This window comes from Lepisma saccharinum, chromosome 1 (genome assembly GCF_977018435.1).
Source record: "Lepisma saccharinum chromosome 1, izLepSacc3.1, whole genome shotgun sequence".
NCBI lineage: Eukaryota > Metazoa > Arthropoda > Insecta > Zygentoma > Lepismatidae > Lepisma > Lepisma saccharinum.
Window position 1 is genome coordinate 20,523,220 of NC_139229.1, and position 15,155 is coordinate 20,538,374.

The 15,155-nt window shown below is 37.1% G+C and overlaps 1 protein-coding gene across 2 annotated transcripts in view; it reads left to right on the forward strand.

The window, feature by feature from the left end:
• The first annotated feature begins 1,164 nt into the window (after positions 1-1,164).
• LOC145986371 (purine nucleoside phosphorylase-like) overlaps positions 1,165-15,155 on the forward strand; it is a 32,804-nt gene continuing 18,813 nt past the window's right edge. For both annotated transcript variants that reach the window (XR_014441592.1, XM_083120328.1), the window contains exon 1: positions 1,165-1,391. Coding sequence is in view for 1 of the 2 variants with exons in the window: in XM_083120328.1 (XP_082976454.1) it covers positions 1,237-1,391 (155 nt within the window). In the remaining variant the exon portion in view is untranslated. The remainder of the gene's footprint in view (positions 1,392-15,155) is intronic.

Genomic DNA, 15,155 nt, shown 5'->3' on the forward strand with positions numbered 1-15,155 from the left:
ATGTTGTTTCAAGGCCAGCAACTTGATATTCTTTTGTCTTCTTTTACTGAATTGTTCTCAATAGACGTTAATTGTATAGCTGATATGTTCAAGGACATCTACCCACAAGAAATTCATTTTACTGTAATACCCTCAATAATTAAATTCCAAATTAATAAGGATAAATCAATTTTCGTTAAAATGCTAATGATAAATATCAAATCCGAGTATAATCATTCAGCATATAGAGCTGTAATTCTATTAGTGTATACATTTCAATTTCATCACTCATCCTCATCGTCGCGATTAGCCAAAGTGCCAGAAATGCGAAGTAAAATAAACCAAACCAATCAATCGTTCATACGTAATACGGACGTAATAAATTAATAAATAATAAAACTAATGTGTTCCATAAAATATCCTGGATTTGAAAAGAAACTTACGACAGTGCACAAACTTTGCTTTATTTTATTTCTGAAGGAACACCACTCCATTTTGATTTTGAATTCCGGAGATATTTTTTTAAAAATGTCTAAAGAAACAAAAATATTAGTTTTCCATTAGATTCTGTACATATTTTGCAAGAAAATTTTGCAATGCATGACTGAGTTGTTTTGATATAATTAATGCAGTTTAAAAGAGGACAATCACAGATTCTTGGAAACCAAAGAATTTTACAGATTGATTGATTTAGTTTATTTTACTTCGCTTTGCCACTTTTGGCTAATCGTTAAGATGAGGATGAGTGATGACATTGATGAAGGCACTCTCACAAAGAACACTCATGTCCAGTCCTGGATTCGAACTCGAGACCCCCTAGAGTCATAGCGAGCTGTGATAACCACTCTGTCACGGAGGCCGGCAGAATTTGACAGAACACAAACATAGTAACAAAATATTTGACCTCATTATTATATCACTTTATTCAATATAGTGCTGCGAACGATCTTCAAAGATAAACTTGTATGCATCATTGTTACTTTTCGCACGACCTTTATGGCCAGATAATGAACGCACAAATTGGTTCATGAAAGGTTATCAGCGGTGGCAAAAAAAATATCTTATGTTCATGCTTCCGTCCCTGACGTTAACAGTAATTACGTACTCTCTTTGACCACGCCTTCTTTTTTTCTGTTGCAAGATGAAGATCGCGAAGCGACCGAAGTCTGTATATAGCGCCGTGTACGGGAAAACGTAGAAACAGTTGACTCAGACAATCACCATCGAAAGGTGCTAACGCAACACGCAGCAAAGACAATGAGTTACAGAGCAACAAACGGTGTTCACACCAATGGAGGTCCATTCGCAAATGGAGGCAGCCACTACAAACCAGAACGTATTAGAAGCGAGCACAAATTGATAGTGGAGGACAACGATAGGGACCTTAGTTACAGCGGAAATCAGGATAACGTGTAAGTACTTTTTTCTTCCTAGAACTTCGCGCACTGAAACAGTTTCACGCTTTGGAAGCTTCAATATTTACGTTACATTCGTTTTGCGTAGAATGTCCGTTTGATCACGAAAAATATAAGACATCATTCAATTATAAACTTAAGACTCGCCTGAAAATCCGAATGAGTATCGTAATCAGGTCGCGCGCGTGCGTAAAATTTTTAGTTAGAATTGTTACGTTAAGCCGGCTGGTTAATTATTTCCAATTATTTTTACCAGGTTGTAAATATATCGTTTCTTCATTTTTGCGCTCTTTATCAAAGCATTCTCTTTCCCAGTTGAGGGCCCTTTTCAGGTGGATGCCAACAACTGTAGCCCTCTCCCTCAAGCCTCCATAAAGTCGGGCCGGATCGTAAGTTCACATGTTTCTTGATTACTTTAAATCTAGTCCGAATGTTAGTTAACACATGTTAAATGTTCAAGTGAAACTCAATGTATCAGAATGAAAATCGAGTTGGCAAGTGGTCCTGATATTCCGGTGAATCATGGTGGGTAATGTTCCTGAAATTCCTGTGATTCATGGCGTGTTTTTTTCCCATCAGGAAAAGATACACATAATTACCATTTTAAATTGAAGACCCAAAAGGGTTTTAAAACCTGTTTTTCTTATGTAAAAACAAACGTCGGAAGTCTGCTTGCGCGTTGAGTGAGTGACCTAATTTCTTGCCATCTTTAATAATAATAATATTTTTTCGGTGGACGAAATTCATCATCCTCGTCGCCTCGATTATCCAAAAGTGGCAGAAAAGCGATATGAATGTACGAAAAGGCAAGGAAAATAAAAGTAGAGGCCTCTGTGAAAATAATTTCGTAATGTTTACGTTTTATTATTATTATTTTACTCTCGGCTAGCGGAAAGTGGTGGGACAATATACAGTTACGTACAGGAAAAACAACAACTACGTACGAAACTTATTTATCTTCACTAAAGAGTGAAGGCTGGTTCAAATTATGTTTTCAAATTTTTATTGATATGGATATAAACTGCTAATTTTTTGGCATCAGTATTTCGGAAAGTACTATATACCGCGTATCAATATATCCTAACGGAATAGAAACTGTAAGCAATGTTATGTTACAGGACCGTAACTAAATTTTAGCACACCGGACGCAGAGATAAAGGGGCCGCTGCCCTATTAAAATTATTGTTGTCAGTTTGCCAGGAAATAGAGGTAAAAAAAAATCCTATGCTCGATTCGCTCGCAATTGCGGACCCTTTTTGTGAACTAAAGGGAGCACCGAATTCGGTGGAGAGAGCGCAAAATTCTATTCTCTCACCCAGCGCTAACATATCCACGCAGCTCTCGTGAGCGAAAAAGGGCGAGTTGCCCTTCCTAATATTTACACTGAAATTTTTGGAGTCGAGAGATTTTATCTCCGTTAAAAAGAAAACATTATACCCTTAAGAAAAAAGATAAAACATTTTCAAGCCGATGTAAGTTCCAAGTTACGAAGTTACAAGTTATTATTCTTTTAGGTGACAGTGATTGATTGAATTGCTGTTTTGAGTCCACTTTATGCACAGTAAGGCTAATCGGGACTGGACCTACAGTTTAAAGTGGAATCCGAACCACTATGTGCCTCCAGGACTCCTTGATTACAAGGTGGCGACGTTATCACTGCGCTATCGGGGAGGCCTGGTGACAGTGACAAAGCAGAGGTGTTTAAAACGTTTAACACCTGAAAGGAGCCGAATATTGTAGGATAGGATATTTTCGTATGACTGCAGTTCATTCTACTGTAATGTTGTACCAACAGTGTTTTGTATGTTATTCAATATTTCTAAATACAAATACGTAAAGTAACCTAATTCATTCAATGAAATCAAACTTATGGCACAGAATGGAAGGTCTAGAGTCAACATAATGCTTTCCCAGAACAAATTTATCGCCTCAATCGTTGATGAGTCATTGTAATGCGCACGTAATAAACTAATAAAAAATGAACCTAATGTGTTCCATAAAATATCCCGGATTTGAAGAGAAACTTCATACACTGTTTAAACTTTGCCTTATTCTACTTCTGAAGGAATACCAATATTTCCATTTTGATTTTTCAGAGAGTTTGCCTTTTAATCTAAAGAAAAATAAATAGCCTATTAGTTTTCAGTTTGAAAATGTAAATATGCATTCCATTCGTAAACTTTTTGTTTAAGAAGAGCCTGATTTGTGCTTAGATTCGGCATTTACATCAGATGCAGGACACGAGTATAAAGTAAGCCTACCAACAGTAAATGTACACAGGAATGGGATTATCTGAGGATTTAGACCAACTCTAGATACGCTCCTGTTTTGTACTTATCAAAGTTTGTAAAACAGAGATGCAATGTAGTTCCTCTCTGAAGTTTCACCAAGTTTTTTGTCCCTAACCCCATCTAATCGGAGGGGGTATATGACTATTGTGTTCTTGCAAGCGAAAAAAAAGCAAAGAACTGACTCCAAACCAAGGAGTCATTACATTTCGGATCTTTAATTTGTTCCAAAATGTAACTAAGGTCTAAATCAAAATCCCTGAGACCTTCTGTAAACAAACGGATCACCGATTCGATGTATCACTCCGCGTCAGCTGATCCATGACCGCAATCATCTGCTGTTACACTCATAGTTCGCCGCACCTATTCATTTTATATAAGAGCCTCTGAATGTGAGAACCCGTTCTCAAAACATCAGACGAATATGCAGCCGCATACATTGTTACTCTCCCGGTCATTCTCTCTTTCATAACCCTTAAAACTGCAGACACTGACACACCACTGCACTGGGATACCAACTTAACCACTTCATTTACTGGTTTCTCAGGATACTACTGACAGAACGTTACATAAATATTGAGTAGAATCTGTTTCTCACCCCTTTGCAAAGGCTGTCCTTGCTGGTGTTTTGAAAACAAGCTCGGAGAACACGGAGACTTCCCCTCACGCATAGAACTCGGCATGTTATTTTTCTAAGGCTAAGTCAGACAATATTACTAAGTTGCACTACTTCCTTGCTGTTCACATGATTATTTTTAGAAAATAACCAATGTTATAAAATATCATTATGCACACAAATCTCTAAGCTCATTGAAAGTTATATTACTACAAAATGTTCACACTTATCTTGCCTTGCGATGTCACCAAGTTATTTTACGAAGTGCATTATATTTGGCGGAACAAAAATCGTTATTAGGATGCTTGTCAAAGTTTCCAACCGCAATAAATTTACGAACTTTTTGTCTTGTTTTGATCATCATCAATATATTTATTGGACTTACAGCAATTCATATGGCTGTTTATGCCCATAATATATTTTAGTTACATAAGATACAATTTATTTAAAATGTACAAACAAATTTCAAATACACTCCTATCTATATCATCCTTAGAAATATACATTACCATGTTATATCATTTTGTCTAAACAAATGCAAGTAAAATATATTCAAATCGCATGCAAGAAAGAAGCCAAATTTATGGGAAATGATTACTGGTGCAAAGAGTTAACCATAAAGGTGAAGCAATAAGTAAAAAAAGAAAGAGCATTGGGTTTAAAGTGAGACGTCATTTGCGGCAGCGTATCCCATACTACAAATTTGCCATTGTTTTACCTTACGTAATGAATCCTGTAACAACGCTGGATTTTCGTGTGGATTATTTTACTTGTATGAGTTTGCAATGCTTTCTGCATGCAGGTGGTTTTGTTTACAGAAGGTGTAAGGGTTTGTGATTTGACATATAGAAATCTTTCGGTGTGGTTGCATCAGGAGTTCATTAATACGTTCATTTCAACACGAACTGCAGGAAATGACTGACGTCAGTTTAACCAGGAAATCTAGATGTAGACGGATGTCGTACTTTTTGTGTCCCAACATATTGTTTTTGTAAGGATAGTTTATGCAGGAAAAAAGTATGTGATGAACAGTGGCAACTGAAATAAATGCTATGCGTGCCTCATATCTAGAGTATTATTATTTAGAATTATACAACCTCAAAGCTTGGCTGTAGTATAGGCAGGGTGCGAAATCATTGAAGATTGTTGGCGGGGAAGGGAGATCTTAATCTACACACATACACACACACATACATACAAATATATAAGTATTGATACATATAATACATAATAATAATAAATATACAAGTAAATTAATATTTAAAATACATTATTATTATTATTATTATTAAGTATAAACATATACTTATATATATCAGATGTTTAAAAAGTAGCAAAGTAATTCCTTTACTGACTGATTAAGGATGTCAATAAATTACAAAATAGTTTAAATATGTTTATTATGTTTCAAGTTTTTGTTTAGTTTTTCCTTTCTATTAGTATAAATCAATTAGATTTCATAGTTATATTTGTATTTGATTGTTATTTTACATTTATTATGAATATATTATATCAATACCTAGGTATAACATTTGTTAATTGGTGTAAGATCTGTAAATGGTTTCTTGAATGAGAGAGAGAGAGAAAGTATGCAACACTCGCAAACAAATTACTTTGTGTGTTTTCGATACTATCCTTAGTAAAGTACACCGTGTCCCAAAAGTCCGGTAACACTTTTATTAATTCATTATACAAAAACTACAAGTGATATAGCTTTCGTGTATATGTCATATGAAAGAGTATCTCAAATGGTTTTTTTAATGTCTGAGTTCACAATGCCTTGATATGGGAACCATGTGAATACAACATATGTCTACACGGTAATAAAATTCTTGCCATACTCTTTGGAGCATATCTCTGGCAAGAATTTTATTACCGTGTAGACATATGTTGTATTACACATGGTTCCCATATCGTGGCATTGTGAACTCATACATTAAAAAAAAACATTTGAGATACTCTTTCATATGACATATACACGAAAGCTATATCACTTGTAGTTTTTGTATAATGAATTAATAAAAGTGTTACCGGACTTTTGGGACACGGTGTATATTTGAAGTAAAAAGTAATTGCTCGCCTTTTGTTTTTATAACAAACACTCTCCCCCCGGAAATTTTGGTGGGGGGATTTTTGAAGCCAAGATTGTTGGTGGGAGAAATCCCCCCTCCCAGGATTTAGCACCCTGATTGTAGGTATTCATTGTCAGTTAAACAAGGTTGATAAGTATGACATGGCGCGTGTTTTTGTTACATCAGCAAGATAAGCAGGTATGGCGTTTGTAAACACAGGCCTGTATTCATACTGCTTCTTCCTGTAAGCCTACAAATTTGCATTTCAATGTTAGTTCAAGCGTTAGTTATGTCAAAGCTGTTGACATTGAATGCAACCTGACAGACAAGTGTTTTTCATACGTAATTCTTGGAAGCAGTCCAGAACTGTATTAAAAAAATCTATATCTTTCTTCGTTGAAGTGTTTTCTTTCGCGTAGTTGTCACGCGCGGGCAGATTGCAATACTCGTTTACGGTAGTAGTTACTCTCAAGAACTCAAGGTTTCGGCAGACATTTCCTCGAAAGCAAAGGTGACATAATAATGATCATGAAGTGTTAATAATACGTGGGTTAGCTCCCCCCAGGCAACAACCATACTCGGTTGAACAAAAAACTGTATCTTATCTCTTTCGGCGAAAATTGAGAAGTTGACAACAGAAAAACACTTTTCTTTCTTTTTTTCTTCATGTTTCATAATAATTGTAATTCAAACGTCATCTACGAGTACATTCATTTTGAAACATCTTTTTCAATCAGTTCAGGGGTTCCGGGTTCGAATACCGGCCTGGGCATGAGTGTTCTTTGTGAGTATCTCTTCATCAATTTTACCACTATCATTAAACAAAATCAATCGATCAACCTTCAATCAGTTGGCCTCCGTGGCGGAGTGGTTTACAGGAATCTCAGGTTCGAATCCCGGCCGGGGCATGGGTTTTCTTTGTGCGTCAATTCATCAATTTCATCATCAATCATCCTCATCTTCGCGATTAGCCAAAAGTGGCAGAAATGCGAATAAACAAAATCAATGTTTTTCGATCAGAAGTAGTAGGAGTTAAGCGCGTTTTTCCTGGTTGGCTGAAACGCGATCAGATTGCTTCTCTCTCGTTGACCGTGGGTGTCTGCAAGAGTTTACAACTGTACTCCATCCATAGTTCACGGTGTGAAACTCTCTTGTCGCCTGTCCCTAAGTGTGAATTCTCCCTTAAGAATAAGTAATTTGCTGGAGAACGAAGTGAGATAGTCCAATTACATAGGAAAATATTTTATTTTTTAAAGGGAATAATGTCGTTTAATACCGGTAATAAAATTTCTCTACATCCCTCCCTCCTTTGCGCACGCCTATGGTAACCCCTTTTCAAGAAAATCGCACCTACTTATTTAGGTAGTTTTTCTCGGTTGTTCTCCGCGGTGTTTACAAGTTTGCAGGTCACATAGGCCCCCTTGGCAGATGCAGACGGCGTTGAACGACGTGGTCACGATGCCACAATCGAGTTTTCAAATTAAGGCAGAGCGCAGAGGTATTTGTCTTTTTTTTTTTTTTAACCTTGCACCAATTTCATGTACTCCCCATTAATGGACGCCCGGAAAAAAGGGTGGGGAACGTTTGATTATTCTTACTATTCTAGCCTGAAAAATTAATTCTAGCTTAAAATTACATTCGGAGCTACATTTCAGTAAGTTCATTTAATGGCGCCAGAATAAAATGAATGGGGAAGCAAACAAGGAGCAGATATTTTAGGGGGGGACAGTTACATTTAATGCACGCTTTGTGAAATCAAGGTCATGTTAGGCTAAAACTGATCGGCTGTGTTCTGTATTGTATCTATTATTACTTGTAACTTGAGTTAGAGTAGACCTGATTAAAGACAGACATTATTCAACGTGAAATCTACCTTGAAACGAACGTGAATTTCTAGGCTAACGAAATTGAATACAGATTGCGTTAAAAACAATGGAAGTTAAGAAGGTACAGCCGAATCTCATGACAACTGCATGATTTATATTTTACGCCCAAAGCAGGCGTAGGTATGCTATAATATCAGTCACTGAATAGTGGAATGTGTGTTTGCTGTGAAGCAGTATCAAAGTTCAAACGAACCTGAGAACGAAATGTTTAAAAATAAAAAGTGTGCTCATATGAAAGGAATTAAATGCTCACATACCTTGCTTGAAGTTTCGCTCTGGTCATAATCTTAGAAGGAAGGTGGGCACCGGTGTGGCCAAAACATAGATTAGAATTATCTTGCTGGACGAAGGAAATGTTCTACGTTTATTCAAATTTATTCCACTTGATTGATAAATATCGGTTACACTTCAGAAATTGTTATAAACTTACAATGCACTCGAGCAACAGACTAAACTGACAAGGAACACACACAGTATGAGGCTTACCGCCAAACTCTTCTTCGTAGAGGGCGCTCGTTGTGTGTACAGACAGCAAAACAGCGAGATCCGGTGTCAATATGACGCCATTCAGCTAACAACGGCAAAAACGCGGTGCTATAAATTTGTTTACCTTTACATTCTCATCTTTTGAATATTACTCACTGTTTTAAAGATAAATATAGGAATTGAGGATAGGATTCTCGAGTGGATAGATAATCTACTAGTGTTTCTTGTGCTCTGTGATTAAGTTGAATATATACGTATAAACTTAAAAAGGTAAAATATAATAAAATAACTGTGTGAACTAAGTGATTTGAAATAGTAAGTGGAGGTAGAGTGATTAATATGTAAAAGGTAAAGTGCTCCCCTGTGCTTAGCACCACACCATGAAGGCGTATAGGGGGTAACGTCCCACACTTTCTTGATCCGGTCGTGAGTGATCAGCATCACGCCCCTGACCGCCTTTACCCCCCAGGGTTTCCCCCAGGTACTGGGTGGGCGCCGGGGCCACTTCCAACGTTAGAAAAGTTCCCGCATTTGAACCGACCGGGGATCGAACCCGGGAACCTTAGCATGGTAGTCAGACGCGTTACCGACTGAGCCACCGCGGCCACGAGTGATTAATATGATATTAGTGATTAATATGGGTCGACGCCATTAAACAAAATGAATACCAAAATAAATGACACAGACACTTCGGAATGTATGGAAGTTTGGGTTCCTACTAGCGTAACTTGTCAAGACAAAAGTGATGTCTCTCAGAAAAACCTTTTACAGGATAAAGAAAATACACATCAAGTTAAAGTATCTAAAGATCATGAAACAATTAAGTACAAAAATACCCAATTGGGGCCTTATGATATATTTGTAAGAAGTACAAATGAAATTAATGGAACAAATAGAGGTAATATTGGACAACTACATATAACGTGCGTCCATTTCGATCTTCAGCCGTGGGATCGGGAGAAGCGTGGCGGGCGACGCTGACGGAGATGCCGACATTTGCGGCTTGTAATGCCCGCTTATTTTTATGGACATATCCAGACATTTATATAAATATTACAGAACGAGCACTAACCTGTGTTATAAGAGTTGTTCAAAAGTGATGTCAACCTACATTCACACATTCCTGGCATCGTTTGATGAAATTTTGATACACACGCAAAAGTTCTTCTTCCGTAATTTTCCAAGTTCTGCCCTTATATTGCCTTTTAGTTCGTCGATGCTATGAGGGTTATTTCGGTAGACTATTTTTTAAGGTTACCCACAAATAAAAGTCACATACGGTAAGATCTGGCGAACGTGAAGGCCATAAACCTCTAGAAATTATTCTGTCATCAAACACCTCCTTTATAGCGTCCAAAGAATCAGCGGCGGTATGGGCTGTGGCCGAATCTTGTTGAAAATGCCCATATTGTCTCTCATTATCTGATAACAACTGAAAAAACGGCGTGAGTATTTATGTGCGGTACCTCTCTGAATTTATTGTGTCTTCAAAAAATATAGGCCCTATTATTTTTTTGCACTTACAGCACACCACACACCAATTTTTGCATCATGTAACTGAACTTCGTGTATTATTCGGGGATTTTCAGTGCTCCAGTATCTATTGTTCTGTGAACAAACATGACCACGCAAGTGAAACCATGCCTCATCCGAAAAAAAATATTCTGTGGATCAACAATACCATCTACAATATTCTGCAAAACCCAATTACAGAAATTTACTCTAGTTACGTTGTCAGAGGGCCGTAATTCTTGCACTATAGAAACTCTGTACGGTTTTAATTTTAGTAGCTTAGTGGCTGTATGTGCTGATGATTTTGACACGCCCATCTCCTGTGAAACACGGCGTAGAGGTTTGTTTGGAGAATGTTCTAACGCTGCACCAATTTAATCGAGTTTTGCTTCGGTTAGAATCCGTCGTTTTTGCTTAGGTGTTTTACAATTTAACGATCCAGTTTCTCGTAGTTTAATGACAAGATGTCTAACCGTATCTCTATGTGGAGGTGAAACGCCTGGGAATTTCTGTACAAATTGCCTACACACGTCTCGACACGAGTCTGTTTTCACGTAAGGGTCATACATAAAAATTATTTGTTCTACGAGGGGGGGGGGGCTGATAAGTTCTCGGCCTGACCCCCTTCCGCACATGTCATCCTGAAATCATGCATTGCATTTGAACCATTGATCTTTTGGAAGTTTAAGTGCCATCTGGGATGATCGTATCACTAACGGTTTGTCCTTGACAGGCCATTGATTGAAGCATGGTGCAGCCAAATGTGGAATTTACCAAGAAGGAGTTGCGAAGTGTCATGAAGTTCTTTTTCCTGTAACAGAAGTCGCCGAAGGAAATCCATGGTTGCATACTAGATACATTGAGTGTACATTGCCCTTCACACTTCACTGTGAAGAAATGGTGCTCAAACTTTAAGCGTGGTGATTTTTCCACAGAAGATAATTGATGTAAGGCTCCTGAACGTCCCGATTTAGTCAGTCCAGTTGATCCCTGTCCCGAATTTATTTGAACTGCAGTTACGATGGGAAAAAGTATCAGTTTTTTATTTATGTTAAGTCACATGTAGACATTTTAATGATCATTAGGGGCGGCTTAAGGGCCAGGCGATGCCCGGGGCGTTGCCCTCGCAATGGCACCAAACTGGCGAAAACCTTTTTTCTGATTACATATGCGTGCCTATTAATTTTTAAAAGGCTTGAATTGGTTTAGGGATGAATTAATTCAATTTACTGCTGCAAAAATCTACCTACCTACTATATAGCTGTTCTTTAACGGTAACACCTGAGATATTTTATATTAAGGCTATTACACTAGACAACAAATTTTAACTTTTTGTTTTTTACAGAGGCCAAAATAGCTGATTTATATGGATTTGAGTGTGCTGAAGTTGAAAATGACAATTAAAAATCTAGATTAGCTCAGGTTTGGAAGTTATTGAAACTTTTATGTTCTTCACATATTATAATGGGCCATAGTCTAACAAGTGTAGCACTGCCTAACACACATTTACTTACCAAACAATTTACAGTGGTTTTGGGGTTAATTCGATGCACTGATCACAAATATGGAGTTTGTTTTTCTCGAATGGCTCTAGTTTTTAATATACAGGGTGTTGAAGTTTATATTGCTACTGAAATACTGATACATATATTTTTCATATTCTATTCAAAATTTTTGAATGACAAGCTTGCTGATTCCATATATCACATCATTTATGTCAGACTAGTTTTTACAATGCAAACTAGTAAAATGTAACCTATTCACAAATCATGTGAAAAAATAAATCAAAGTGCTTTAGACTAAGTACATGAAATGCTAGTCAATTTAGTTAAATTAAAGATATTATTAACAGCTACCTTGTTTACAACACGCGTTTTCTCTTCGCCTGCCTCTTATGGGGAAGATGAGAGTCTTTCTGCAAAGTTCAGCAGAAATCTACCAACATTGAAGCACTGAATCTTCCTTGGTATCGATGTTCCATTACAGAGATTTCTTGGTGAAACCTCTCACCATGTTCATCACTAAACGCCCCACAATCTTCAGGGAAAACGTCGATCGATATGTGAGTGAATGAAGTGCATTCTGAGTGGCATGTTGCATTTCAGTTTCTCATAGGCACATATAAGGTCATTCATAAGTTCAATATAATTTTCAGCCCTCCTATTGCCCAAGAACAATGACGTTACAAATGACTTCATCAATCCTAGCTTTACATGTAATGGTGGTAACAGGACTTTACTGGGATTTAAAGTGTCTCCCATGAGACATTTTTCTTGACAGGCAATAAAGCTTGTCGTCGTGGCCAGTCCTTCTGTTTGTAATGTAAATCCTTAGAACGACTGTCCCACTCACAAATGTAGCAGCAGTACTTAGTGTACCCACCTTGTAGGCGCATAAGCATACCGATGACTTTTAAATCAGCACATATGAGCCATTGATGCTTATCATAGTCGATGCTGTTTAAAATACCTCTCATCATGATGTAACTTTCCTTTGCTAGGGCTGCATATGCCACTGGGATGGAAGGAAGCACATTGCCATTATGTAATAGCACGGCTTTCAAACTAGTTTTCGAACCATCTATGAAAAGTCTCCAATCGTCCTGTTTGTATAAGATATTGAGTTCTTGCATCAAACCTTCAACATCCGTACAGTATGTCATTTCGTTTGTTGTGTTGAAAAACCTTTCGAGTGACTTTTGACGTTGGCGAAAAGTACATACTCGAACTTTATCTTCCAGAAGATTCCACTCCATTAAACGAGAAGCTAATACTTCGGCTTTATGTTTTGGAATGTCCAAGTCTCTAACAAGATCATTGAGTTCACTTTGCGTGATTTTGTGCATTTCGCTATATGATGTTGGTGTAAAGGTGGGATCGTTAGATGTGGAAGGATAAGGACGTGACAAACTTCATATAGCACGAAAACGTACGAAAGTGTACCAAAATCTCTAAGATTGTTTTTTACTTTATCTCAAAAACGGGAGCTAAAAAACAAAAACTATTGTCATTTTCGAATTCAGCGTACCAAAATCTATAAAGATTGGGCATTTTCCTTTCTGTAAAAATTTCATTGTTGAACAGTGTTATTTATCATTAAAACCGTAAATATAAACCATGGTCATGTTTATATTAGAAGAAAGTGGAAGGTGGGGGGCCAGGATAGAAAGTTGAGGGGTAACAGGATGAAAAGTAGGGGGGCTAACTCTCTCTCTCTCAGGCTATAGCTGAAATGTTTAAAAATATGTGTTTATAAATTAAATGATACGTGTTAGCAATTGGTAAATATAATCTTGAGCCTAAAAAGATTTTTTCGCATAAACGTGCTGTGGTTGATAAGATGAAAGAACGTTGTGTTTCCGTGATGCAATTCGTTTATCACATCTGCGACACAAATGCACGCACCAGACAGTTGTGTGTTTTCTTTGAGATCTTGAGCGCGTGCCAAACCGAATGCAAACATAAGATTCGACACCACGTAACCCATCCAGCAGATGTGGGGGTTATTTTTGGAAGCACACAAGCCAGTGAGGATAATGAAGCAATGTTTAGCCTCTCAACGAGTACATCATCAGGTTGAGTCATTCACACGTGCTTATCTTTTCACAATAATCGAAATCAATTGCGTCGTTCTTTTATTATCCGAAATCTTGCACCTGATCAGTGGTGTTGACACTTGGTGTCGGGAGTCATAACTTCCTCCCTCGCCAAAAGTAATTACCGACAGCAGGTTTTTCGTCGAGTCACGTGTGGTCAGTGCATGGTCGCTGTTTTCTGACGTCCTAGCCTTCCGATTGCTCTCACGACAATGGGAGAACAGCGAAAATCCGGAGATCGAACCCCGCGAAACCAAATAAGACAAAATGATAAAAATAAAACAAAAATAAATTTGCACTTGGTATAACGAATAACTGAAAACAGAACGAATTCCTTTTCGGAATGAAAACTTGGATTGATACTAATGTCATTTCTTTAACAACGTTTCTAAACTTGACGCCATCACCAATCGGCGTAAATTCATTTTACGAACACACTAGGCACGTGTACTGTTATCCGATAAGTTTTCGAACTTTAACGAAAAAGTTATATTTGACTGTAAGGTCATGTTATAAATTAAGTCTGAAACAAAAATAAGTTATTTACATGTTTGGCATGGGAGAAGTAAAATAATCTCGAAATGTTACATAGGTATCTACTCTAAGATACACACACACACACACACACACACATAATATTTTACCATATTTAAGATTGTATTAAATTAAAAATAAAACACTGCGACTGTATTAAATTAAAAATAAATTGTCTCATGCAACCCGTGATTTCGGTTCGAGAATCCTTGAGGTTCAGCTGAATACAGTTTGAGAACCACTGCTATGCAATACTTATACTAAAACATTGTCCGAATGTAAGAAAATGTAAGAATCTTTTCAATTTTGTTTCGATTTACCTACTATAACAATTGCAACAATATGTAATATTAAGAATATTTATTGAAAAACAGTTTATTTCTTAAAATGTAATTACTTGCTTTTAAAAAGTTACTTTTACTTTTCCTGTAGAGATTTTTAATACTAGTTTAATACAGGGTTGTTAAGATCCAGGAATTTTTAATGAATTCAATTCCGGTCCAGGAGAGAAAATCAGCAAGCGTAAATGGGTTCTGGACCGTAAAGAACCTTTTTATCTGTAAAGTATTTCAATTCGTTCCAGGAACATTTTTACCAGATCAATTTAAATACGGTTCAGGACCTTTCTTTCCGGATCAATTTAAATACAATCCAGACGCAACTTGGAATTACGTAACTTTCTCGTATAAATTATGCGAGAAGAAAGGTTCCCGTCCTGTTACGGAACCAAATAGAACCCATTACAATGTATGGATTTCTGGATCCTTAATAC